Source organism: Delphinus delphis, chromosome 1 (assembly GCF_949987515.2).
Source record: "Delphinus delphis chromosome 1, mDelDel1.2, whole genome shotgun sequence".
Classification (NCBI taxonomy): Eukaryota; Metazoa; Chordata; class Mammalia; order Artiodactyla; family Delphinidae; genus Delphinus; species Delphinus delphis.
Genome location: NC_082683.1, coordinates 1,328,268 through 1,353,960, shown reverse-complemented (window position 1 = coordinate 1,353,960; position 25,693 = coordinate 1,328,268). Strand labels below are relative to the sequence as shown.

At 64.0% G+C, this 25,693-nt stretch overlaps 2 protein-coding genes across 3 annotated transcripts in view; one reads left to right on the top strand and one right to left on the bottom strand.

The window, feature by feature from the left end:
• Positions 1-4,061, top strand: part of MMEL1 (membrane metalloendopeptidase like 1) — a 31,698-nt gene extending 27,637 nt beyond the window's left edge. Inside the window, exons 14-23 of the mRNA XM_060026575.1 lie at positions 228-326; positions 744-827; positions 1,193-1,296; positions 1,576-1,634; positions 1,841-1,960; positions 2,434-2,567; positions 2,665-2,730; positions 3,271-3,366; positions 3,813-3,889; positions 3,962-4,061. Coding sequence (XP_059882558.1) covers positions 228-326; positions 744-827; positions 1,193-1,296; positions 1,576-1,634; positions 1,841-1,960; positions 2,434-2,567; positions 2,665-2,730; positions 3,271-3,366; positions 3,813-3,889; positions 3,962-4,061 — 939 coding nt within the window. The remainder of the gene's footprint in view (positions 1-227; positions 327-743; positions 828-1,192; positions 1,297-1,575; positions 1,635-1,840; positions 1,961-2,433; positions 2,568-2,664; positions 2,731-3,270; positions 3,367-3,812; positions 3,890-3,961) is intronic.
• A 1,428-nt stretch (positions 4,062-5,489) lies between these two features.
• Positions 5,490-8,946, bottom strand: PRXL2B (peroxiredoxin like 2B). 2 transcript variants are annotated; one of them, XM_060026368.1, is made up of 7 exons: positions 8,805-8,946; positions 8,366-8,570; positions 7,386-7,437; positions 6,706-6,769; positions 6,548-6,623; positions 6,144-6,262; positions 5,490-5,653 (listed from the first exon to the last, which is right to left on the bottom strand). In XM_060026368.1, exons 1-7 carry the CDS (start codon positions 8,865-8,867, stop codon positions 5,630-5,632), a joined length of 603 nt encoding a protein of 200 aa, XP_059882351.1. In that variant the 5' UTR covers positions 8,868-8,946; the 3' UTR covers positions 5,490-5,629. The 2 variants fall into 2 exon arrangements, with proteins under 2 accessions (XP_059882351.1, XP_059882437.1); XM_060026454.1 differs by lacking the exon at positions 6,706-6,769.
• Between the last annotated feature and the right edge of the window lie 16,747 nt (positions 8,947-25,693).

Sequence of the window (25,693 nt, the reverse complement as noted above, 5' to 3'; positions counted from 1 at the left end):
GGCCCCGACCCCCAGCCCTGAGGGCCTGCCTGGGAAGGGGGCAAGTTGTACGAGGTGTGGGTCCAGGGCCTGGCAGGCCCTAGGCCCACCCAGGACAGAGTGCTGCCGTGGGGACCCTGTCCCAGGGGGTCAGATTCCGCCCCCAACCCCCCACCACGTTCGGCGCGGCCCCCTGCAGAGACCCCAATGCCGATCAGCTGGGCACCAGGGTCACGCGCCCCCGCCAGGTCAGAGAGCTCATCGACCAGCTGCGGGCAGTGTTCATGGAGACCCTGGACGAGCTGAGCTGGATGGACAAGTCATCCAAGAAGGCGGCCCAGGAGAAGGTGGGCAGGAGGCTGGGAGAGGGTGGCCCCGGTGCGAGGGGTACAGGGTAATCGTCGCCACCCCTTCTTCAGAGATGAGGGCAGTGAGCCTGGGGGTGGGGGGCTCAGGAAGGGGCTGCGGGCAGAGGCGAGACCCCCCAGCAATGCGCGGGGGCGGCCACGGCCCCAGGGGGCAGGACCCCCTCTGGGCTGGTGTGACGGCAGCCAAGCAGCTCTGCCCGGCCCGACCCCAGACCCCTGGCTGGCGGCCGGGTGCGAAGGTCGGTCTCTGGTCGAGCCCTTCCACGCTCTGTCCCCATTAGCCTCCCCACAGCCTGCAAGGAGGGCGAGTCCCTTAGCCCCTTACCCACACGGCGGGGGCAAAGCCAGGATGCCCACAGTGGGGTGGGCAGGGACCGGCCCCCATCTCCTCCCTAGGCCATGAGCATCCAGGAGCAGGTTGGGTATCCCGACTACATCCTGGAGGAGGGGAACAAACACCTGGACGAGGAGTATTCCAATGTGCGTGCCACCCACACAGCCCCACCGCCCCCTGGCCCCAACCCAACCCGCCCCGAGCCAGCTCCCGAGGACCTGGGCCCTCAGCTACCGGGGCGGATCCGTCCACAGCTCAGCCGCCTGGCCGCATGCTGGGGCTCTGGCATCGCCTCCCATTACAGGTGGGGAAACCATGGCTGGGAGGGACTTGGATCTTGCCCGGTAAGTGCACAGAGCCAGGCTTGGCCCCTAGCCCACTGCAGGCAGAGCCTGTGGGCCACATTTGGGACTGCCTGGCGAGTCCTGAGGCCAGTCCCCAGCCGCCCTGGACCTCCCTTACCCCCGGGCCCCTCGAGGACCCCGCACGCATGCCCACCCGTCTCCTGTAGCTGAACTTCTCGGAGCACCTGTACTTTGAGAACGGACTGCAGAATCTCAAGGCTGGCGCCCAGCGGAGCCTCAGGAAGCTTCGGGAGAAGGTGGACCGAAACCTGTGAGTGGGGACGGCACAGGGAAGGGGGGCACATGGGCCAGCGGGGGAGGGCGCTGGGTCTGACTCAGAGCGCCCCTGCACCCGCCCTCTGCTTCTGGGGTCCCAGGGAGAAGCCAGGGCTTTGGACTGGCCTAGACCCTGCCCTGGCCGTTGGCCGTGCTGGCCTCGTGGCATGACCGCTGTGCATGGGTCAGGGTGGGCTCTGGCCAGCTGAGTAGGGGGACCTGGAGGGCAGGCCCAGGAGACCTGGGCTCTGAATGACCCACTTGTCTATCACAGCTGGATCACCGGGGCCGCTGCGGTGAATGCGTTCTACTCCCCAAACCGAAACCAGATTGGTATGTTCACCCCACGCCCCATAAGCCCTGCCGTCTTGCCTTCAGAGCCTACGTTTTCTGCTCTGTAAAATGCGGCAGGGGATCATAACCTTCACCTCCCGGCCGTGAGGTTAAATGCCAGGACGCCGAGGTGCACCCACCCCGAGCCTGGCGCACAGGTGTGCTCGCCCACAGCTCACTCCGCCCCCCGCCGCCTCCTCGCACAGTGTTTCCTGCCGGGATCCTCCAGCCTCCTTTCTTCAGCAAGGAGCAGCCCCAGGCCTTGAACTTTGGGGGCATCGGGATGGTGATCGGGCACGAGATCACCCACGGCTTTGATGACAACGGTACGGGGCTGCCTGGAGGGCAGAGCCGCACCTCCAGTCACAAACACACCCCTCCCACCGCTGCGCGGGGGCCCCCCGCCTGGTTCCTGCCTGGTTCCAGGGGCCTCCAGCTGCCACCCAGCGAGGTTGCCTTTCCCATTGGGCTAGACCAGCGAAACCTTCTGAGGGCAGCCCCATGTCCCCAGGGTCCAGCGCTCCCCTCCCCTGGGGTTTAGAGAGTGTGGACGCCACAGCAAGGCTCCTTAGTCCACAGTGCCTCTGGGGTCCTGTGACCCAAGACCCCGGGCCCTGACCTTGGGGATGGCATGGACACCACTGAAGCCTTCCATCCCCCAGGGCCTGAGCAGCCCCGTGACAGGGGGCCCATTCTCTGCTCACGTGAGCTCTAGACACTGGGGTTCCCGGGAGGACGTGGGGGAGAGGCTGGCGCTGCACAGGCCGGGCCTCGTGGGCAGCCCCCCGCCCCCATCCAGGCCGGAACTTCGACAAGAACGGGAACATGATGGACTGGTGGAGTAACTTCTCGGCCCAGCACTTCCGCAAGCAGTCGGAGTGCATGGTCTACCAGTATGGTAACTACTCCTGGGACCTGGCCGACGACCAGAACGTGAGCGGCCACCACCCGGACACACCGCAGCCCTGGCCTGGGGGAGGGCGGAGCTGGGGAGCCCGGGCACCCCCGCCATCCTGTCTCCCGCCTGCAGGTGAATGGCTTCAGTACCCTCGGGGAAAACATCGCAGACAATGGAGGGGTGCGGCAGGCCTACAAGGTGCGTCCAAGCAGGGCCCCCGAGGAGGTGGGGCGGGGAGCGACCAGGTCCAGGCAGGGACGGCCCCTCAGCGCGGCAGGGACTGACCCCTTCCCAAGCCCAGGCAGATCCCGGGACCCTTCATCTGACAGGGAGGCAGCAGAGCCCTGGGGGAGCCTGCCGGCCACAGGCGGGCAGGCCCACACTTTACCCCAAGCTTAACTGAGGCCTCCGCGCTCTGGGGAGACCACTGCCCACTGCCAAGTAAGGCAGTGACAGTCACTGAACGCCCGCCAGCCTCAGCGACAGCCCTGCACCAGCAGCCTCGGGCACTGGCCGTCAGGCGCTCATTCATGTGGCGGGCTGCCCAGGCAGTGGGCTCCTACCGATGGTCCCTGGGGTTCTCAGAGGCCCCACGCTGCAGGGGCAGGACCCCCACCGGAGGAGGGCCGGAAGCCAGACCTCCCTTCCGCCCCAATGCAAGGACCCTGGAGTCCTGGCCAGCCCGGTGCTGCCCCCAGGAGGGCAGGCCCTGGCCCAGCACCCGCTTGGTGCCTGCAGGCTTACCTGAAGTGGGTGGCGGAAGGCGGCAAGGACCAGCCGCTGCCAGGACTGCAGCTGACCAACAAGCAGCTGTTCTTCATCAGCTATGCACAGGTGGGGGTCGGTCCCCTGCCCCACTGGCTGGAAACCGGCTCCCCCACTTGCACCCTTGGCGGGCCCCCACTGACACATGCCTCCAGGGACACCCTGGCGGGCAAGCCAGGCAGAACCAGAACTAGTGGGCCAGGAAGGCTTCCTGGAGGGAAAGGATGGTGGTGGCGCTGGAGCCGGGGAAGATTCAGACGTAGCTGTGGAGGGAGAGGGGTGACCCGCTGGCTTCCCTCCCCCCACCCAAGAAGGAGCAGCGGGGGTCCTGACGGGACTCCTTTGTGCCCAGAGAGGAACCAGGCCGCACTCCCTCCGTGCCACAGCCCTAGGGGCGCCTGCCTCCCCAGGCCCACGGTGCCCCCGTAGCATCCCCTCTGGTCCTCCTTGCCCCTGCACCCCATCCCCCTGCCCCTCCTCCAAGTCCCGCAGACATGCCCCTCATGCACCCACAGGTGTGGTGCGGGTCCTACCGGCCCGAGTTCGCCATCCAGTCCATCAAGACCGACGTCCACAGCCCCCTGAAGTACAGGCAAGTGGCCCCCGTGCCCCTGAGCCCCGCGCCCGGGCCGGCGCTGTCTCAGGCTCCTCCGTCCACCCGCAGGGTGCTGGGCTCGCTGCAGAACCTGGCCGCCTTCGCAGACGCGTTCCACTGCGCGCGGGGCTCCCCTATGCACCCGAAGGTGCGATGCCATGTCTGGTAGCCAAGGCCAAGCCGAGCTGCGCGGCCCACGCCCACCCGCCGACCCGAGATGCCCCGTGCGCGCGGAGACGGTGCTGCCAGCGAGGACCCGGCGTGCGCCCCGCTCCTGGCGGCCGACCCACCCGCAGCCAACCCACCCATGCCGCGCCCGGCCTCCGCGCCCGGCCTGGAGTGCGACCCGGCCCTGAGCCCCCTCCGCGCCCGCCCGCGAGGATCCACACCGCCCACCGCAGCCCTGTAGACACGGTTATCAGTCTTCTGCCCGCTCGCCAAAGCGCGTCCTCCTCAGACGTCCACGAGCTTCAGACTTGAGCTAAGTAAAGGCTTTAAAGCAGTCGGCTGCCTTGTCTGTGTAGCAGGGCCCAGGGCCGGCCGTCGGGGTGACATACCTGAGAAAGTGCCCCACTCTCCCGCTGCACCTGCCGCTGACTGCTGGTGGCCAAGTGAGGAAATGGCAGGGCGCTCCTGACAATTCCCCCAGGGTCTCTCTGCTGGGGGCACAGCAATGACCACGATGCCCCCAAATGCCCGCCCTCGGGGATCACAGTTCAGGTAGGGAGAGGGGATCCTGACCCAGGAAGGAGCTGAGTTCCAGGAGAGGGGCGGGGGGATCTGAGCTGCAGCCCAGAATCTGGATTTGGGGTTTTGTGTAACTGGAAGCCAGTGAGCGGTTAAACCTTGTCACCTGCCCTGAGTTTTTAAATGACCACAGAGAGGCTCTGCTGGGGGCTGGGGACGCTGGGACGCCAGCTAGAAGGCCACTGTGGTTGTCCAGGCCTGGACCAGGGGCATGGAGGGTGCTGAGAAAGTCATCTGAACTCAGACAAGAGAGCTCCTGACGGGGCAGGACAGGAGTTCTGCTCTAGACCTGTTAGGTTTGAGGTGCTTGTCACCTCCCCGCCTCGTGACAGGGGCATCGGGGGAACCGGACATCCCCCCCCAGGCTACCCCCCACCCCCAGCGGGGCGCACATGACAAGTCTCACGTGAGTAAAGGGCCTGCTGGCAGAGCAGCCCTTTCCCTAAAAGTCCCCGACTGTCCCCCAGACTCCAGCGGGTGGAATGGAAACCATCTCCTCCCTGGAAACCCAGTCAGCTCCCACCCCTCCGGGCCAGGCTCCCGCCTGGAGCTTGGGGAGTTTCCTCACTATCAGACGGAGCCCATCCCACCCTCGTCTCCCACACCCTGGACCTGTTCTCAGACCCCTGACCCACATGTGCCAAAGGCCTGAGGTCTCCAGGGAGGCTGCAGGGGCGCGTCCACCAACAACAACCCACCAGGGAAAGCGACTCTGCTAGCAGGGAAGGTGCCGCCTCGGGAGGCATGACCGCCCCGCTGGCCTGCACGAAGCCAAGAGCGATGAAGGCCGGGGTGGCCAGGGCTGCCAAGGACGCAAGATTCAGAGGCAATGAAGAAACACTGTCCAGAAAGTGCAGTTTAATGCTCATCGCTGCCTGCAGACCAGGCAGAGTTGAGCCCCAGCCCAGAGATTCTGGAATTTGTTCACATCCAGCTCCCAGTGTGCCCAGGGCAGGAGACGCCGCTCACATCCTTGGAGGCCCGGGGCCCTCACCTTGAGCACGCCTCATCACACTGCGGAGCCAGCAGAGGCCCCGTCAGCCTGGCCACACTCCCCGGGGCCAAGAGCAGCGGATCCCACCCTCCAGGGGTCTGTGGCCCAAGCAGGAGGAGGAGTGTGCTGGACAGTCCCCTCCATTCGGGGCACAGGAGGTAGACCACCAGCACCATGCTAAACTAACGTGGGCAACGGTCACCTGGGACAAACCCCAGCCCTCCCAGGCTGAGAGGACGGGCCCCTCCTCTGCCTTGCAGCCCCTGACCAGCCCCCTGTCCCCTGGAGAGGGCCCTGCTGTGCCTGCCCATCTGGCCACCCTGCCCCTGGCCCGTCACCGCAAAGTGGGGTGGCAGTGACATCCCGGGGCTGCTGTGAGCCCAGAATCACCCAAAGCCAACAAGGTCTGGCTCAGCACCTGGCCACAGCGAGTGCTCACCCAGGGGTTGGGGGGGGGGGGGGCGGGGGGCGGCATTCTTGGCGCAGCGCCCGCCCCAGACCTGGGCTCACCTTGGGCGGCTCACTGGTACAGACCTCCGCAGAGATGCCCAGGGCCTGCAAGATGCTCTCCTGGGGGGCGTAGTCACCTGGAGACTTCTGGACGAAGTGTAGCAGCACTTTGTCTCCACCTGCAGCCGGCGGGCGGGGGGGGGCGTCGTCAGGGTGCCCCTGTGTGGCCACTACCCCACCTGGTTACTGAGATGAGTGAGCTGTTCTGGCCACACCCCGCCCAGTTAGGATGACAGAGCTGGGCCACTCCACTACGGGGGTAACTGTGCTGAGACCAGGAAGCCGGAGGGAGGGAGGATGAGGGCAGGGTCGAGTTCATCAAGACCTTCCCACCTGAGTATGTGGCCCTGCACCCCCAACCCCGTGACCCTGCGGTGGCCCCTGATGCCCCGCCCCTGGCCCACCTCTGGCGACCACCAGCAGCCCTCCGCTCTGCAGCAGGTCCCCGGAGAGATTGCCCTGGATGCCGACAGCCTTGGCCTGGGGGGAGGGGAGCGGGCCAGGTCAGTCCTAGACAGAAGGCCCTGCACCTGAGTCCCACACGACCTTGGCCGTCACAAACCTTGGCGGCTACATCACGAACAGGCTTCCCCAGGGAGGCCGGCAGGACGCTCAAGTTGTTGTACCTGCCGAGACACGGCTGGCTTGTCCAGGCTCTGCCTCTTCACCAAAGACAGCCCAGCGCCTGCCTCCGGTCTCTGCACAGACCAGTTCCCACAGGCAGGCCCCGCCCCATCTCACCAGGGGCTCAGGAGGCACGGGGCAGCCAGCCTGTGGGCTGGCAGGCCTGGAGCCCCACAGAGGGTGTGGGGAGTGTGGACTGGGTGAGCCCGGGGGTGCCGGCTCAGCTGGCACTGCCAATCAGAGGAGGCAGCCAGCCGGTGGGCTGGCAGGCCTGGGGCCCCACAGAGGGTGTGGGGAGTGTGGACTGGGTGAGCCCGGGGGTGCCGGCTCAGCTGGCACTGCCAATCAGAGGAGGCAGCCAGCCGGTGGCAGATGCACCCGAGGTGGCTAGGGTGGCCCCTGACTGGGGCACTAGGCCCAGGTGCCCTCTGCAGCCAGTTGTGGGGAGGCCCTGGGTGAGAAGCCTAACCTACAGCCCATAATAGACACTCGGCACCCAAAAGAGAGCCCAGCAGGGCTGGCTGGAGCAGTGGATGGCCCCAGAGCCGGCTTGGCCAGGGAGAGGGGGAGGGGAGAAGAGGAAGAAGGGAGCGGTGAAGCCCCGAGCCCCCAGCTCACCGCTTGAAGCCCAGCTCCTTGTAAAACTGCTTGCTCTCATCCAGGTAGAGCTCTGAAAAGTAGAGGCCACAGGTGGGTGCCCCAGGCCCACCTGCCCCCCTGGCCCACCCTCCTGCATCCGGCCTTCTGTCCACCCTTGGTACCCAGCTCGCCCACCAAGGACCAGGAGGGGCAGAGCAGGGCTGACTGTCCCCATTGTTAGAGGAGAGGCAGAGGCCCAGAGGTACAGGTGGAAAGGGAGAAGCAGGACTTGTCTGGACTCTGCCACTGGGCCCAGGGCTCTGTGAGGGGAGGGGTCCAGCGGGGTGGGGTCGGGAGGCAGCGGCGCCTGAGCTCTGATCCCAGATACTCCTTGGGGAAAGCATCTGGAGAAGCTCAGGATCTGGCTCCTGGGGAGGCGAGGAGCTGGCAACTGACCCAGTAAAGACCTTTGCCCTGGATTGCAGGCCAGAGTCACCACTGAGCCCTCCACAGTGGGAAGAACATCATGTCTGGGGCAGGCGGGTAGAGGCCACAGCCGGAGAAGGCAGGGGAGGGGAGGGGAGGGGAGGGGAGGGGAGGGAAAGGGGGAGGAGAGGGGAGGGAAAGGGGGAGGGGAGGGAAAGGGGGAGGGGAGGGGAGGGAAAGGGGGAGGGGAGGGGAGGGAAAGGGGAGGGGAGGGGAGGGAAAGGGGAGGGGAGGGGAGGGAAAGGGGAGGGGAGGGGAGGGAAAGGGGGAGGGGAGGGGAGGGAAAGGGGGAGGGGAGGGAAAGGGGGAGGGGAGGGAAAGGGGGAGGGGAGGGGAGGGGAGGGGAGGGGAGGGGAGGGAGGGGAGGGGAGGGGAGGGGACACAGTAGCCTATCAAGGCTGCTCCTGGAGAGAGAAGGGCCTAGGCTGTGCAAGAAGGAGGCAGTGAATGCCCTGAGTTTGAGGAGGGGTCTCAGGGCGGGCTGGGCATTTGAGGGGGGGCCGCAGGGGGAGGAGGGTGGGGAGTGCAGGCACCTCCTGCGAAGTAGCCACCGTCCAGGAACTCCTGCAGGCCCAGGGCCTCGGGCCCCACGCCCACCAGGCGCACGCCGTGCTGGTCCAGGAGCCCCTTCAGGCTGCTGAGGTCCCGGGCGATCCAGCGACACACCATGCAGCCAAAGCGCCGCAGGCCGGCCACCACGCACGCCTGCTCCTGCCACAGGCTCCGCAGCTCCACGGCCTGCGCCGGGGCGGGTGAGAGGCGCCGTCGGACCACCGCCCGTGCGCACGTCCTCACCCCCGGCCCCGCTCCCGCGCCCCGTGCCCCCGGCCAACGCCGCGCACGCCCAGCCTGCGCGCCCAGCCTGCGCGCCCAGCCTGCGCCCCCAGCTCCGCCCTGTGCCCCAGCGCCAGCCTCGGATGCCGCTGCCAGGTGCCGGGGCGCACCCACCACCCTGAGCCCGTCCAGCCTCACCTCCCCGGTCACCGCGTGCTTCAGGACACACGCGCCCACGCGGGCAAGGTCCACCGTACTCATGGCGACTGCCACCCCGGACCCCAGCAGCAAGCCCGCTCTCCTGCAGTCCGCTCAGCCTTCAGTACTACGCGCGGCCCGGCTCCGCCCCGGACACGCCCCACCGCCCCAGCCCGCCCCCTCCGCCCCGGCCCCGGCCCCTGTCCCGCCTACCGCAGCTGCCCGTAAGCAAAATAGGCTCCCGGGCACTCGTTTTGTATATGCATGAGCCCGTCAGCCAATGGCGCCGCTGATAGTGGGCGGAGCTTGGAGGTGCGCCTGCGCAGAGTGCAGCGCCCGGCCGGGGGCGGGGTCAGTCGTGGAGTGCGGGGTGGTAAGCGACGGAGCGGTGGGGGTCCTGGAGTTCCGGCGGGGGTCCCATCTGGTGGAGGAGTCCGAGGGCTTAGCTTTTCCCGTGGTCTTGTTTCATCTTGAAAATCTATGAGAATGCAGCGTTTTCTCAGTTACACGTTCGTGTTGGCTTTAATCATAAAATACTGTCAATTTCATGCCAGCTAATACCTGCCTTTAACCCCCAAACTTTGGGTGAAAGGGACCCGAAAGGGATAACAGCAGTGTACTAGGTGCCTTGCCGATTTGTCTTGTTTTTTCCTCGCGACAGCCCTCTGACACCTTTCAGTATCACCCAATCTTACCGATGAGGGCCCTTGGCACAGAGGCTGAGGGGTGGAGCAAGGCGACTCGGACCGCGGGGTCCCACCTGGCCATGGCCCGCCCCGCTCCGAGGGACTGCGGTTCCTGGCACTCGGCCTCACTCCCCAGGGCCCACAGACGGCTCCAGGCCCTGGACAAGGCTGGAGAATGAAGGGGCAGCAATCAGCCTGCCCTGGGTTTGGGGAGGGGGGAGTCCCCCTCTTGATACCACACGGTATTCCACAGGGCCTCCCAAGAGAGAGGGGGAAAACTGAGACCCAAGGGGGTGCTGCTGCCTCCTTAGCCTGCCCTTGGGCCTGGGAGGATGACGGGGCTGGGAGTGGCTGAAGGTCCAGGCTCCAAAACCAAGTTACTATGCCAAAAAGAGAAGGACTTCAGTTTCTGGGTATTGAAGGCAGAAAGGGCAGGCCATGCAGAAGCTAGTAGCAGCAGGGGGCCGTTTGCCCAGTAGGGACGGAGAAACAAGGGGAAAATGCCACAGTTCCCAAACCCAGCCGTGCAGCCCCGAGGCCGAGGTACCTCCGGGATCGCTGTGAGCATCAGGCATCCCGGTGCCACGTGTGCTGTTCCACATCCCGCCTCTCCTGTCTCCAAAGTGCGGCAACCCTTTCGAGTGGGAGGCAAAGCCTGGGACCAGCAGCACAACATCACGTGACCTGTTCCTCCTGGAGCATTTATCTCGTGGTTATCATCCCCGTCGTTCTTGTGGGACTTGTCATAATATACTGGCAATGCATGAAAACCAGAAGGCTACCTGGTGAGCAAAGCCTGTGGTCCTGTCAGGGCTCAGGTCCCGAGGAGTGACAGCCCAGAGACCCTCCACGCCCTATCCCTCAAATCTAGAGGAGGCAGACCCCAAGAGTGTCTCCAGCATTCCTTGCCCCTTAGGGATGTGGACCTCCCACAGAGCCAGAGCCACTGTGTCATGAGATCTCTCAATGGTAGGGGGACAGGATGGGGAGCCCTCTTCCTCCCTGATGCCCACTCACAGCCATGAACTCTGAGCTCCCATCCTCCCTGAGGGGGCAGTGGGGGCACAGGGCAGGCTGCAAACAGCTGGGAGAGGCACTGGGATAAAGGGTTAGAAGCCCCGTTGTCAAGGCCGTGTCCCCACCAAGAGCCTAAGTGTCCTTCATTCCTTTACTGGTTCGTTCATTTATTCCCTTCTTCTCTTATCTGCCCTACTCTGGGCTCCTCGTCTGCACCAGGTCCCAGCTGGACACCAACATCCAGCCTGTGTAGACCCAGCTCTGGCCTTTGGGAAGCCCCATGCACACCCAAAAGGGAGCAGGTACTCAGCAAAGATATCCAAATTAGAGAGGTCGGCGACCATCTCAGGGTGTGTCAGCAAATCCTTGCTGTCCTCACCCGAAGTCCCCCAAGGCGCAGAGAGGTCTCGGGTTCCAGGCTCTGAGCAGACCGGCCGGGCAGTGGCCAGTGTCCCTTCTCACCCCAATTCTGTGGCACCTGCTCCTTGAGGGGTGGGGGGGAACCTCCCCTCTGAAGTGCTGACCCCCTGTCTGTGCCTGACAGTCAAATTGGAGTTAGGGACCAGGGTTTGGCAACTGAGGAGGTGGGCAGGTTTGCCCCCATATCTCTTCGTGTGTCCCGGGCCCCTGGGGGTCAGGCCAGCAAGAAGCCCTGTCCGCTTTGGCCTGGCCTTTCTCTGAAAAGCTCGGTCTCCTGGGGAGAGGCCCCACATCTCTGTCTGGTTCCTCCTCATGTGTGTCTCTGTTCCACAGGAAGACCCGCCAAAGGGAGATTCTCCCTCCAGTTATTAACACCTGTCCCCCTAGCTGGAGGTGATGCTGCGGGGGTGGGTAGACGCTCCCAGGCCTCTGATGGTCTTGAGTCCTTAGTCTACAGCCCTGCGTGCTAAGCTGGGAAGAGAGACACAACTCCTCCCATACAAACTGGGTCCCCGGGACACCTGGGGGCTGGAGCCGGGCTGGAGCTGAGCGTGTCCAGCAGAAGAGGACATGGCTCTCCAGGCTCTGCAGGCCCTGCCGGGTGTCACCGCAGAGGCTGTGGAGGACACTGCAACCGAGTTCACTGCGAGGGGCCGACCTGCTGATCAACGGGTCCGGGACGCAGGCGCCTGAGGTACCTCGGGCCGTGCCTGCTGGCAGCTTCAGCCCCCCCGGGCCCGAGCGTGGAGGCGAGGGGAGCTGGTGGGACCCCTCCTGAGCTCGCTTCAGGCTCCACCCAGCAGAGAGAGGGGCCGCTGCTCAGGGGGCTTTGCAGACCCCTCACACACACCTCCCCGTCAGCTGCAGGAGGCCTCGCTCCTGAGCCGCCCAAGCACTGAGCCAGCCCTGTGAGGAGGCAGCCACTAGCCCTTCCTGGCGCCCCAACCCCCAACCCCCGGCCCTCTGAGCCCCAGGCGCTCATCTGGAGGACGGACCTGTGGGCACGTCCCTCCCGGGGCTGGGACTGGACCGGACGGGCCTGAATGTGGCCTTATGTGAGCATCACATTTGGAAGGGATTTCTCTAAATTGTAGTCGTGTTCTGCTCCGTTTCCTCATTTGGAAGCTCCGGCCTCCACTGGGGGTCAGACAGGTGTGGACACAGGCCTAAGGCTCCCGGCAGAGAAGATCCCCGGGAGGCGGGGCAGGGCCGGGGGCAGCACCTGGTCCTCCACGTGCTGGGGGTGGGGCAGTGGCAGGATCTGGGGGCCGGGGTCAGCTTTCCTACCTGGGTCACAGACTTGGCACTGCAGACCCTCGATCAGGCATTGAGGTGGACCATGGAGGCCCTGGGGCTGCAGGGAGCAACTCCCCACAGGGCAGCCTCGCCCGGTGCCCTGCAGCCCAGGGACCCAGGGCACTCAGGGCTGGGAGGGCCAGAGGGAGCCCCCCATCACTGGACACCCCGGCAGGTACGACCCCATCTGCAGTGACCTAAAGGCACCTGGGCTCTTCCCCACGCCCTGGTGAGCATGCTGGGGGAAGTCAGACCGTTCTGGGGGAACGTGGAGCCCTCCTGGGACACCTGGGCCTGGTTCTGTCACAGGGGCCGCCCTACAGAGCTCATGGCCCACTCCTGCCGTCTGTGCCCCCTGCCACCCCTGGTGGTGGGCGCTGTGAAGGGAGGGACTCCTGGACAGGGAAGGGGCGGGGGGATCTGCCCTCAGCCCACAGCGCTGGACCCCCAAACCAGCCCCACAGAGAGGGTCCCTCCAGGGCTGCACTCGGGCCGCCGCCTCCTCTTTGCCCAGGGTCATCGCTGGGAGCAGGAGGTACAGCACCTAAGGGAGAGGGCCCCGAGCCTCAGTCTCTCTCTCTGTGAAATGGGGCAGCAGCCCCTGCCTCTGGCCATGCCCTGCAGGGATGCCACGGTGGACCCAGGACAGGCTCCAGGAACGCCTGAGTGTGACTAGCCCGCTCAGGTCTTGGCACCCCCTGCCTGGCAGTGTGGGAACGCCACCCTCAGGGAGCCCAAGGCCCTGTGGTCTGGACAGCATGCCAGCCTCCCTGCTGGCCTGTGCTGGGCCTGCTGAGCCCTGGGGAGCCGGAAGCATCAGAGCAGGGGAGGCCCCCAGGCCTGCCCAGTCGGGGAGACAGGCTGCTCCGGGCCCGGGGCTGGGGGAGGCCACGCTGGGGCCCTGGTCCCAGGGCTGGCTCCGCCCGGCAGTCAGGGGCCCTCCCTGAGGAGTAACGGCCTGCACTGGCAGGGGACCACACTGGCGGGAGCAGGTGGCCTCTGGCCCGGTGCATGAACATCTGGGCTTATCACCCAGGACAGGGCTGCCGACTGTGGGTGGAGATCGGCTGCCTGCTGCAGAGCCCCACCCCAAGGGCACGTCCCAGCCAGGCTTTCCCAGAGCAGCCAGGCCAGGGGGCATCCTCGCCTGCAGGGGGCTCACCTGAGACTCCTGGATGGGGCTGCGGCGCAGGGGCCTGTGGAGGACAGTTTCTGCTGGTGGTGGGCCTGGCTCTCCTGAGGTCAGGGGGGCAGGGTGCCAGGGCCTGGGTCAGCCCGGGAGAGCCAGATACTGGGGGACAGAGGCCCATGTGAGGTCAGGACAGGGACATGGCCCAGGCCGGGATGGGGAAGGAGGGGTCAGTGGGGCACACCCAGGGGGCAGGAGTGGGGACACTGCTGGGTGGTGGGACAGGCAGACACGCTCAGGGGTCTCCCCAGGCTCCAAGCATTAGCCTTGGGCACCGGGCACCAGGGTGGCAGCCCCCCGCCTCGCAGAGGCTCCGTGTCCCTCCACAGGACCATTCAAACCCTGGCTACAGTCCCCCAGAAAGCCAGGGAGGAGGGGTCGCCTGCGGCAGGAAGTGTTTGCTCTCCAGCCCCCAGGGTCCCCTGGGCCCACAGCTGCTGGGGTAACGAGCCCTCTCGGCGACAGCTCAGGCGGGGGTGCAGGCTGCGTGCAGGGGAGAGGCAGGGAGACCGGAGTCAGGCGGGGGGTGCGGGCTGCCGGCCGGGCGGGGGGGCGAGGGGAGGGGCATGTAAGCGGGGAGGTCGGGGCACGGGTCCTCCTGCCCCACCCAGTGCCAGCTTCCTGGCCCCGCCCCTGTGCATTGGCAGGCGCACTTCTGTTCCTGTAGAAGCGGGTGGCCCCCAAAAGTCATGTGCGCTCCGCCCAGTGCTCTGAGCCCACAAAGGGGGCCCAGCTTGGCTTCCCTTTACCTGTCCCAGCCTCCACAGGTGACAGTCCCCGCCCGCATGCAGTGTGTCCCATGCGCGTCCCCACCGCCGCCAGGCTGTGAGTCCAGCTGCCTCCTGCGCCTTCCTGAGCTCAGCTCTGCGGAGTCCGAGGGGATGCGGGAGCGCACACTTTGCCACCTTTGACGGCCAGAGGGCCTCCCCACCTTGTCCACACCCCACCTGTCCCTGGAAAGGGGCAGGGCTGGGTCATTTTGCTCCATTTCACCGAAGGGGAGACAGGGGCTCAGAGAGGGACGGGCCTTGCCCAGAGTCCCCCGTGCAAGCTGTGCTCAGACCCAAACCCCGATCTTCCCGTCCAGTGGGGCTCGGGGCTCTCCCCACCCAGGCTTCTCACTCCACCAGTGCCCTCAGAGCTGGTGAACAGGGGCAGGCCTTGTGGGGGGAGACCACCACTGCCACCCTCTTGTGCCTCCGGGCTGCAGAAGGAGGGTGTGAAGAGCCCCACCTCACATGACACTGGAGCAGGGCGCCGGGAGGGTGGGGACCCCAGCGGCAGGTGCGCGTGTCGCCAGGCTGCAGACACGTGGGGTCAGCCAGCTTTGCCTGGATCTCCCCAGGCAGGAGCTACACGAGTAGGACTGGCCAGCGGCCACCACGTCCTCACGGTCGCCACCTACTTCCATTTCCAGGGGAGCCTGGGGAGGAGAGCCTGGGTGCCAGGGAAGGGACAGGGCAGGGGTGCAGTCATGGGCGTTGGGGTGGGGGGTTGACTACCATCCTGTTTGCAAAGCTTCCCAGAGCTCAGACGCAGAGCTAAGCACGAGCCCCTGTCCCCCAGTACAGCCAGCCCAGTCCCACAGACTCCAGGAGTCTGAGGCAGGGGGGAGGACAAGTGTGACCCAGCGGCTTGGGAGCCCCCGTGAGACGTCCACCAGCACAGGCTCCCGTCCCCCTGGGAGGGCCTGTCCTGCTATTCACCTCTCCACTGCCTGCAGGCCACCGGGGGGTTTCCAGTAAAGGGGAAGGGGCACCCCTGCATCCTTGGAGGAGGCTGGGGCGGGGCCCTTCCCCGCTCACCATGTGTCCCCATCTCTGGCTGTCATCTGCTGGTGTCCCCTCTCCTCCCTCGGCTCCAGGCCCCCAGCATCAGCAGGCAGGGCAGGATCAGAGGGTGTCCCCCAGAGAGCCCTGTGTCTGTCTGAGGCTCCGTGGCGCTCCTGCACCCAATCTATACTTGGGGGGACAGAGGCAGAGCCCGCATCCCAGGGCCTCTCCTTCCACTTCCCTGTATGACTGTGGCGCTGGGACCCAGGGCCTCCTCTCCCCTCTCCTGACTGAGCCAGAGCCTGTGCCAGAGACCCCCCGACACCCTCAGGGCCCAGGGGAGGGCTGTGCCCGGTCGGGATCACAGACCCTGACACAAGGCTGAGCATCTCCCCCATCCCAGTTCTACCGCAGCTGAAGGAGCCCCAACTCCAGCCCCCATCACCCGCTGTCCCCTCGAGATCCTCCCACAGCCCCAACTGTGCCCTCCAAGGGGCTGCCTCTCCCACTGTGTCACCCAACACCCCAGCCACCCTGTCAAGACACCTCCAGATGGACTCCTGGAAACCCCTGATCACATTTCCCCTCTCTTCTTGAGAGGGAGATTTCCAGGGTCTTGAGGGTGGAGAGAGATTGGGAGATGAGCCACAGTCCTGGGGGGCGGGAGGACGGGGCATCCCAAGCCCCACTCTGGAGGCTTCCCTTCCTGTCCTCTGTGTTCAGGCTAGCCTCAGCTCCCCCTGCTCTGTGGCAGCCCCAGGCTGGGCACGGGGCTGACAGGCAAAGCAGCCTGGTGCCCACCTTCCTGGGGCTCATGGTCTAGTGAGGAAGCCGAGTCTAAAAGCCAGAGTAGCTTCATGTGGTGAAGGCTCACTTATAGGCAGCAGATGCCAGGCAGGGCTCTGAAGGATGAATAGGAGCCCTGTGGGGGGGGGTGGGAGGGACAAGGTGAGAAAGGCGTTCTCTGAGGAAGGATGTGTGCTGAGCAATGTGGCAGGGCCCACTCCTGGTGAGGCTTGCAGCGGGTGGCGACACAATGCCGGCCATGGCCCATCCTGTAGGGAGGCCGGAGCTAAGGCAAACCACCTGCCAGGAGAAAATATTCACATCACATATGTCTTGGATCCAAAAGATATAATTCTTCCAACTCAATAAGACAAACAACCCAATTTGCAAGAGATTTGAACAGATCCTCCAAACCAGAGAAGATGCATAGACGGCACCCGCAAAGAGGCGCAACGTCATTGGTCAGCGGGGAAACCCAAACGACAACCGTCGGAGCTGCTGAGGTAAAAGTCTGACCAAGTGCTGACGAGCCTTTGGAGCCACTGGGACTCTCAACACTCCCGGTGGGAATGGAAAGTGGAACGGACACTTCGGACAACGGACTGGCAAATCGTTACGAAGTCACATACACACCTACCATAGGACCCAGCAATTCCCCTCCTGGGTAAATAACAGAGAGAAATGAGACCACGTGTCCACACCAGAACTCGTTTATAGAAGTCCAGAGCAGCTTTTCCTGGTAATAACCAAGAGCAGGAAACCACCCAGACACACAGGTGAGTGGATATGCGAAGTGTGGCATATTCATACAATGGGATACTAGTCGGTAATATGAAAATGAATTTTGATACGCACAGCATCACGGAGGAACCTCACAGTCACGATGCTGAGTGAAGAACCAGGCCCAAAGGAGCCAGGCTGCACGACTGCATGGACGTGAAATTCGGAAGCAGGCAGATACAACCTAGAGTGACCGCCGATCAGGGATGCTTGGACCAGGGCTGGGGCCTGCCTGCAAGGGGCCGGGGTTAGTGGCAAGGGCTGCCACGGCAACGTACCTGGGGCTGGAGGGCTTAAACAATGAGAACTTATTTCTCTCGGGTCTGGAGGCTGGAAGTCTGAGATCGAGGTGTCACAGGGTTGGTCTGAGGCCTCCCTCCTTGGCTCGCCAATGGCTGCCTTCTCGCCACGTCCTCACCTGGCCTTTTCTCTGTGCACATCCCTGTGTCTCTCTTCGTACAAGGACACCAGTCTTATGGGATTAGGACTCCTGCCTTTCGAGCTCCTTTAACTGGAACCACCTCCTGAGAGCCCTGTCTCCAGATCCAGCCACCCTGGGGGTCAGCGCTTCAACACGTGAATTCAGAGCAAACAGTCTCCGAGCAGAACGCCAGTTCCCCAGCGCAGGGAACTCTCTCCCCCGCTCAGTGCTATGTCGCCAGCACCTGGCGACAAGAGGGCACTTGGAACAAATCTGCTGGACAACGGTGAGGTGGAGGAAAGCCACCCGGTGCTTTCAGCCAGCATCACTGCCCTCCTGGTGAACTGAACCATGTCACACCTGCAAGGACATGCCGACCAGGTCTGACCTCAGACTGAACTCAAACGCCGTCACCGCACAAAAGTGACCAGGCTGATGCAGTGACCGCAGCTCCTTCCTTCCACACCCACAGCTCCAGCCCCGCTCCATCCACCGACGTCCTGGATGAGATGTACTGAGATGCCCCATCACGGACTTACCTGGCCCCTGACAGTGAAACCGAACAGGAGCCTTTGGGGATCCTGGGCACAGAAACCTTTCTGTGTCCCCCGTTTCTTGTTTGTAGGGAATAGACTCCAGCCTCTGTGACCTTCCCTGAGTTCCAAAGGGCAGATTTGAGCAGTTGCTAATCAGGGAAGGGAGGGGATGCAGAGACAAGGGAGGAGACCACCTGAGGCCAGATTAAAGGAGCGCAGGCCCTGCACCGCAATCCTTATCAGCAAGCCCACCCTTGAGCCATGGCTATAAAACTCCTCACCAAATCCCCCCAGGCTGGGACATAATTTTCAGGGCATGAGCCCACTGTGCCCCTTTGCCTGGCAGAGCAATAAAGCTATTCTTTTCTACTTCCCCCAAACTCTGTCTCTGCGATTTGATTCGGCACCTGTGCACAGAGGCCGAGTCGTCGGCATGGAGAGTACTCCTTGAGCCCTCCCCCCATCACCCTGCACAGCGCCACACCCCAGATTCCTGTCTGACACCCTCACCGGGACACCCTCACTGCATCCTTGTGGGACGCGGACGTGCTCCCAGCACCTGGCTGCAGCGCTCCGGCTAGTATCCGGCTTCTTCAGGTAAAGTAGCAACAAGATGAACAGATGCTCTTCCTCTTGCCTGTGGCAATCCACCCTGGGGCAGAACTGGGGGATCAATTTGCTAAAAGATCTGGGACACCCACACACACACGTGTGTGCACGCACATCCCAGCCACAAGGACAGGGAGGCCCAGCCGAAGTCCCTCCTGCGTGCGTATGCTTCTCCACAGCCTGAAAAACGCCAGGTGTGCTTCCGGGCTGGGGGCGATGGGGGAAGTGGGGGTGGGGGGGTAGGGGACTGCCACAGACCACGTCTGCTTTCTCCTCTATCCTCTTCTGCATGGTGTGAGTGTTGGTAACCGTAAGTTTCACTTTTTACAAGAAAAAGGCTGATCAGGACACAGATTAACATTCACTTCTGGTCAAGGCCGAGTCCCCAGGCCAGCACCGGGGGGCCCCATGCTGTCCCCAGAAGGGAGCCCCGCCAGGCACTCCCTGTCCGCTGCACCCCCCATTCCCCACTCTCCACGCTGGGCCCCCAACTCCTCAGTCCTGGACTGCGGGGTTCGGAAATGAATCGGGCCCAGCCCTTCCCGGCCACATCCAGGGCTTGGTACACCCATGTGGCAAAGCAGCGTGAGTCACCCCATCACCAAAAGGTGGAAGACACCTGGGAATCCAGCCACGGAAGAGCGGCACCCCTGTACAAGGGAGGTTTATTCACCCAGAAGAAGGAATGGAGCTCTGACGTCTGCTGCAGGTGGATGAACCTTGAGGACACGATGCTGCGTGAGATAAGCCACCACCGAAGGACAAGTACCGACTAATTCCAGGTGTGTGCGGTGTCTGGAGTAGCCAAGCTCGCAGAGGCAGCAGGTGGAAGAAGGGCCACCAGGGCCACCGGGAGAGGGGAAAGGGGGAGTGAGTGTTTAATGGGGAGAGAGTTTCTACTGAGATGGCAAAAAAGTTCTGGAGACGGATGGTGGCGATGGCTGCAGGCAATGTTTATGTCCTTAAGGCCACAGAATTGCACACTTACCGACGCCCACGGTGGCAACTTTTATATTATGTATGTGTGTTTTATCATTATCTGAAATCAATGATTCAATAGTTTTGTTTTTTTTTCCCCCAAAGAAAGTAGAAGTGATCCTTGCAGGGATGGGATGTTCTATATCTCGACCCGATCAGTGCCTGTTGCTCTCATCCCTGTACTATAGTTTTGCGAGACGTGACTGACAGGGAAACCAGGTGAAAGGTGCGTGGGATCCTCCTGTGTTGTTTCTTACAATTCCCTGTGAATTATCTCCAAACAAAACGTTCAACTAAAAGAATACAAATAAAAGGGAAGCACTGTGAATTGAAGTTTGCTCTCGAGGTGCAGGAAAAGTTGGCCAACAGGTGCCCAAGCTCACCGGCCGTGGACCCTGCACCTTCGGAGATGCCAATTGGGGTGTTTCGCCAGCTTCGGTCCTCGGCCAGAAACAGGAAACGCTGCCCCCAGGAGGTGACCTGGGAGGGTTAGGCCCCTTGGGCCTGGAGTGCCTGTCCTGTCCTCCATCTCCAAGAGCTATAGTTTCCTTTTTTTTTTTAATGTGAACCTTGAACATGCTTTTCCCCATAATCATGTTTGTCATCAAGAAATAAAAAAGATAGCTCACCCTGGCCTGTCGCCTTTGTTTAAACACGGTCACAGGATGTAATTTCACAAAGAAAACCTGGGACGATGGAGGGGATGTTGGTGCTGAGGCAGGAGATAGATGGGCCCCGGGCTGAGCAGCTGGGATCTGTCTGCTGTGGACAGATGCTCCGAGATAAAGAGAATCACAGAAGCAAGGAGAGCTGAGCCCTGCCAGATAAAGAGACCACACAGTCCTCATTCTCGAGGTCAAGGAGACCTTCCCGACTACACATGCGCAGAAAGCCTCCTTGGGGGTCAAGAGGGAGGGGGTGCCACCCCATAGTACGTGATGCCAATCTACCCATAGGCCTCTGCACTAGAATCCATCTTGGCTAAGAGATGAGCAGGCACACAGGGGAGGACCCCGAGATAAACCAAATACGGACCCAGAGCCAGGCAAACCAAGATGACTGGCCAGAGGAAACCAGAAGAAATGCCCCACATAAGCGATTCAAACTCTACCCCAAGGGCACGACTCTTCCTCTGAGCCCGCCTGTGTGTGTCCATCCACACGTACCTTTTCCTCCCTTTTTCCTCCTAATAAACACTTTACTTGTTTCATTTCATTTCATTTCATTTCTACAAAGCAGACAAGCCAGGGTCTTGTCACCGGCCGCTGGCCCTCGTGGTCTAGTGGCTGGGATTCAGCACTGTCGCTGCTGAGGCCCGGGAACCGAGATCCTGCTTCGAGCCTCTGCAGGCTGAGGCCGCCGGAGAGCCGTGCGTGGCAGCAGCCTGGTGAGAGGCTCCCCATCCCCCACTCATTCTCTCTCGCCCCTTCGAGCATTTGTGGGGCAGTCCTGAGCCCCCACCCACCTGTGAAATGGACACGCTGACGCGTATCCATGGAGAGCCTGCGACACCCAGGGCCGGGCTGCTCTCCCACTCCACACTCAGTGTACGTCCCACACCTGCGTTCCCGTGTCCCATAGAAGGTCCTCCGCACAAGCCCTCGATCGACCCCCAAATAATCCATCTTGTCAGGGGGACCCCCCCCATACTGCTGCTGAGATATCTGACAGGTGACAGATCGGATCCCTGGATTCGCCATCCAGCCACACTGACCAACTGCCCAAGTGACCCAGAAGCAGGGGGTGTGTCCGCGGCCCCAGCCCTGCCCCTGGGCAAAGGCCCTGAGATAGGCTGGCGGGGAGAGGAGGGGGCATCGGCCCAGGCACGCAGTGGTCGCCCGCTGCGTGGCTCAGGGTCTCTGCCCCTGCCCCCTTAGGGAAGCTGGAGGGCCCTGAGCCAGCGCGGCCTTACCCTGAGTCCAGGCTCCGCAAGCCTCCAGAAAACCATGCTCTGTTTAGCCCACATTTATTAAGCACCTACTGCATGCCAGGGAATGGGGCAGAGGGATGGCCCATTGGGGCTGTCCCCTCCCCCAGAGGAGTGATGTGCTGGTAGACAGGGTAACTAGAATCCTGAGTGCGGACAAGGGGGCTCAGAGGTGGGCACCTTAACTGGGGCGGGAGCGGCTCACGACCCCATGATCTGGAGCTGCTCCAGGCACAGAGGCAGCAGCGGTATCCACAAGGCGGCCGCCGGCTGCTGTGGTCACCACACACCCCTGCCCGCTGACCTCCCTCTCTGGTCCCTCTCCGCGTGAGGCCGGCCTCTGCCCCCCCCCCCACGGGGCGGTGCTTCCCGGAAGGTGACGCCCCTCTGGTTTCAGCGTAACCCCACGCCTTTCCCAGAACTTGCCTGAAGGCCCGCCCAGGCCGGGGCGGTCCCTGGCTGTCTGTCCCCACCCACCGTGCCCTGCACACACCCGGGGCTGGGGCAGGCTTGAGCCGAGGAGCCCTCCGCCAGCGCCTCCGCCTCCGCCTCCGCCTCCGCCGCGGGAGAGGCCTCGGCGCCCCTTCCCTTCCCGGGAGCTGCCAGGCGGCAGGGCCAGGCCGCGAGCCGCCAGGGGGCAGCAAACCCCACACCTGTGCCCCGGTCTCTCCTGGGCCGGCTTTAGCTTCCACCGCGGGCTCAGGGAGCTGGTGGGCAGGGGTCTCGGGCCACACTCCCTTTAACACTGTGACCCCACGCCCCCTCCTGTCGGGTTCAGTGCAGGACACTTCTCAGCCCTGCTGCCACGTGGGAGAAGGTGGGGAATAAACGGGGGGCGAGATTTGGGGGACCGGAAGAGGTATGCAGGGGGCGTTCCACTCCTTGCTCTGCTCCGTCATGCTGGGCGGCCACAGCAGGGGCAGGGAGGGGGCGAAGGAGGTCAGGGCGAGCCCCCACTGCTGAGGGGTACCAGCCCACCCCCGACTCCTGGTGTGTACGTGGCAGGGTCCCTGAGTCAGCAAGGTCTCGGAATGCTCTGCTGTGACAATGACGTTGCTGCCTTGGAACCCACGACATGGGCACCAAGCGGGGCTCACACAAACGGAGGCTCCCCCCCAGGAGGCCTGGGGGGGGAAGGAGCAGTGGCTGCCTCAGAGCACCCTGAGGGTCTTCTTTGTCATTAGGGGCCGGGGGAGTGGGCTGGGCATCGACCACGGTTCCAGAGGAGAGGCCAGCAGGGCAGGGGTCTCGCCCAGGATACCCTGGCACAGTGCCCCACCCCAGCAGGCCCAGTTCCCTCCCCGTGCGCTGGGCGGGGGCCCTGAATCTCGGGGGTGGTGGTCAGCTTGGGGGTGGGGCAGAGACCCAGGGGGAGTCTGCAGACCAGAACGTTTATTCAAGCCCCACGTTATCCAGCTCTGAGACATACACGGTATTTACCCTGCAAGCATCTGCAATGCACACACCTGCATCCCACGGGGATCTCACGGGCCCCTCGCCCCCACTGGTGTCAGGAAGGTGGCCGCGCCCTTCAAGTGCACAGCATGCCCCCAGCCCACTCCCTCTCTAACATAAAGCATCCAGCCCTTTCCTGGCCTGGAAGAAGCAGAGGTCCAACTGCAGGGCCTGGCTGGGATGACCGGGCACACCTACCCTCCCCCAGGCCCCTCCCCACTTCCCTGCCACGGACGATCTTGACCAGTTACAGCCTTTGTAACACACAAAACCCTTGTCCCCAGGACCCCTCCTTCAAGGTTAAGACCCAGGCACTGCCTGCAGCTGACGGCCCCGCCAGTGGCAGGCTGGCTGCTCAATGTCGGCCCTGGCGCAGGCAGGAAAAGGATGGGAACCACGTTCCTTTCTTCAGAAGAAGCACTGCGCCTGGCCAGCCCGGGCCCCCTCTCCTTTGGGCCCAGGGGCCTGGCAAAGTCCCCACCAGGGCCTCACCCAGACCCTGTGGGAGGGGGCTGCGCGGGCGTGCTGCTCTGGGGCGGCGGGAGAGGGAGGTTCTTCTGCAAGTCGCTCTTCAGCTCCGCCTGAGTCTCCATCCTCGCCTGGTGATGGGACAGTTCAGGAAGGCTTCGCGGAGGCGGCGCACCGTGCCTTCCCTGGATCCATCCGTGGTGCTCTCAGTGTTGGGGTGCTGCAAAGAGTGAGCCCAGCTGGTGACCGCGCAGGGGGAGCGGAGACTGGCGGGGCGCCGAGCCCCCGGTTTGCGTGACACCCCCGTCACAACCCCTTCCACCCCCCAGGCCGGGCGCGGAGCTCACCAGGGAGGGTGCCACCTCCTTCTCCGTGATGTCCCTTCCCCAGCGCAGGCGCAAACGTCTCGAGCAGGAGGGAGAGCAGAGCGGTGGCGTGGCGTCCACAGTACCCTGCCGGGACCCCCGAGGGCGCCCTGTGCTGCTGTCACACCAGAGCCTGATTGGGCTTCACTTTGGGGGTACTCACGGGGCCACGCCTGCCGCCGGGCACGAGGGGCTGGAGCGCCTGGCGTAGGAGGGTGGCAGGAAGGCGGTAGTGGTGGTGCCTTTATGGGACTAGGTCGGGATGGGGGGGCCCAAGGGCAATCGGGCTTCCGCACCTCCCCACTCTCGGCAGCCAATCGGAGGCTGGAGCCGGACAAAGCTCGGGACACCAGAGGCCGCTGGGCTGGGTAAGGACGTGCCTCCGCCCCCAGCAGGTGGGGGCGTGGGCAGGGCGGTCGGGGACACGTGGGGCGCAAGCTGGATGCCCTGCCCCTGCGTCCAGCCCTCTAAGCCCCACAGACCGGCCCCCAGCGGTCCAGCAGCAGCCCCAGGATGCAGGGCCAGGAGCAGGGTCCTTCCCTGGGGTCTTAGCATACGGAGCAGCTCCTTCCCTGACACCAAGGACGAGCGTCCCCACTGGCCACCCTCTGGTCACTGCCTGTCCACCGGTGACACCCTTGGTCCCTCTTATGAAGCTCTCCAGTTCCTCACACCTGACCAGGAGCTCTCTCAGCCAGGGAACCTGCTGGACCTGCTCATTCTCACTGGGTGACAGAAGTGGTGCAGGGGCCGCCCAGGATGTGGGAGCAGCATGGGGACACATCCTAATCAGAGAAGGGTGCTACCAGCAGAGCCGCACCCAGGGGTCAGGGCCCCCGGACTGGGCCAGCACCTCTGCCCCTGGGAGTTCCCACCCGCCCCCTTGCTTTTGAGAAGCCAGGCTCCAGCTGCCACCTCCTCCAGGAAGCTCCCCTGGCCTCCCCTGGCCTCCCCCAGGCTGGCTCTCTTCTGATTTGCTCTGGGCACCCAATTCCTGGGGCCAGGTATCCTGCCTCTCCTCCCTGCCAACCCCACCCCCGCTTCTCCAGGACCTGCTATTTTTAAACAGCTGAACTTAGGGGGCTCTTACACCAGCCCAGGGAAGTGGCAGTGCTGTCCCGCACGTCAGATGAGGAAGCTAAGGTCAGGGAGGAGGCCTTGCCCAGCCCTCTGCCCCCACCATGTCCCCCTCCTGTCACCAGCACTGTGGGGCAGAACGGGGTTGGGGTGGGTGAGGGTTTCAAAGCAAATGGGAGGTGGGAGAAGCAAGGCAGTGTGCTAGCGAGGTGACGGCCCAGCGTGGATGGGGGGGGGGGGGCAGCCCGATGGCAGCGGCAGGCACAGCAGCAGGAATGTGAGGGTCCGAGAGAGAAGGCCCAGGATGAGTGACGGGGCCCAGGAACCGTGCCAGCCTCGGGCAAATGGCGGGGGTGGCGAGTGGCTGGCCCGGGTGGCCCCACGAGGCTCTCCCAAGGGCCCAGCCCAGGGACCACTGGGCCCTCGGTGGTCAGCGGGCAGGCACCGCCCCGTGGACGCAGGCACTGCTTGGGGGTGGCCAGGTAGGCTGCGGCGGAGCCTCTGCTCACCCCGCCCGCCTCCGGGCCCTGAAAGGCTGGGAGCCTTTTGTGGGAGAGCAGCTGGCGGCCCGGCCTTTATGTGGGGCTGTGGGAAAGTCCCCGGGCCAGCCTCTCACAGCCTCTCAAAGGCAGGGATTATCTTGGGGCCCGCAGGACACCCTCTCAAGGACATCCCTCCCAGCAGGGGTGGGGGCAGGGCGCCTCCCAGAGGTCCCGTCCACCAAGCCCTGGCCCTACAAGCCCCTTGGCCGGGAAGGGTCCCCTGGGTGGAAACCCTGCCCCCAGCCGTCCAGCTGCCAGGCTCAGAACCGCGTGCCACACAAGAGTGCTCCCCACCATGCCCCTCTGGGGCTCTCCCCGCCGATTGTCCAGGCCCCTGGCCCTTTGGGGGGCTGGTCAGCAGAGGGTCATGCTCGGGGCTGTGCCCGCACTGGGCTGACTCAGGGCAGGCCCAGGGATGAGGTCAGGAGGCCTGGAAGGGGAGGGTGGGCACACTTATTTAGCACCTACTGCATGCAGGCTGAGCGGGACGTGCGCCTTCTCCCTGGAATTGCTCGGAATCCCGAGAGGGAGGCAGGACCTCTGCTGCTCCACAGAGCAGGGGACA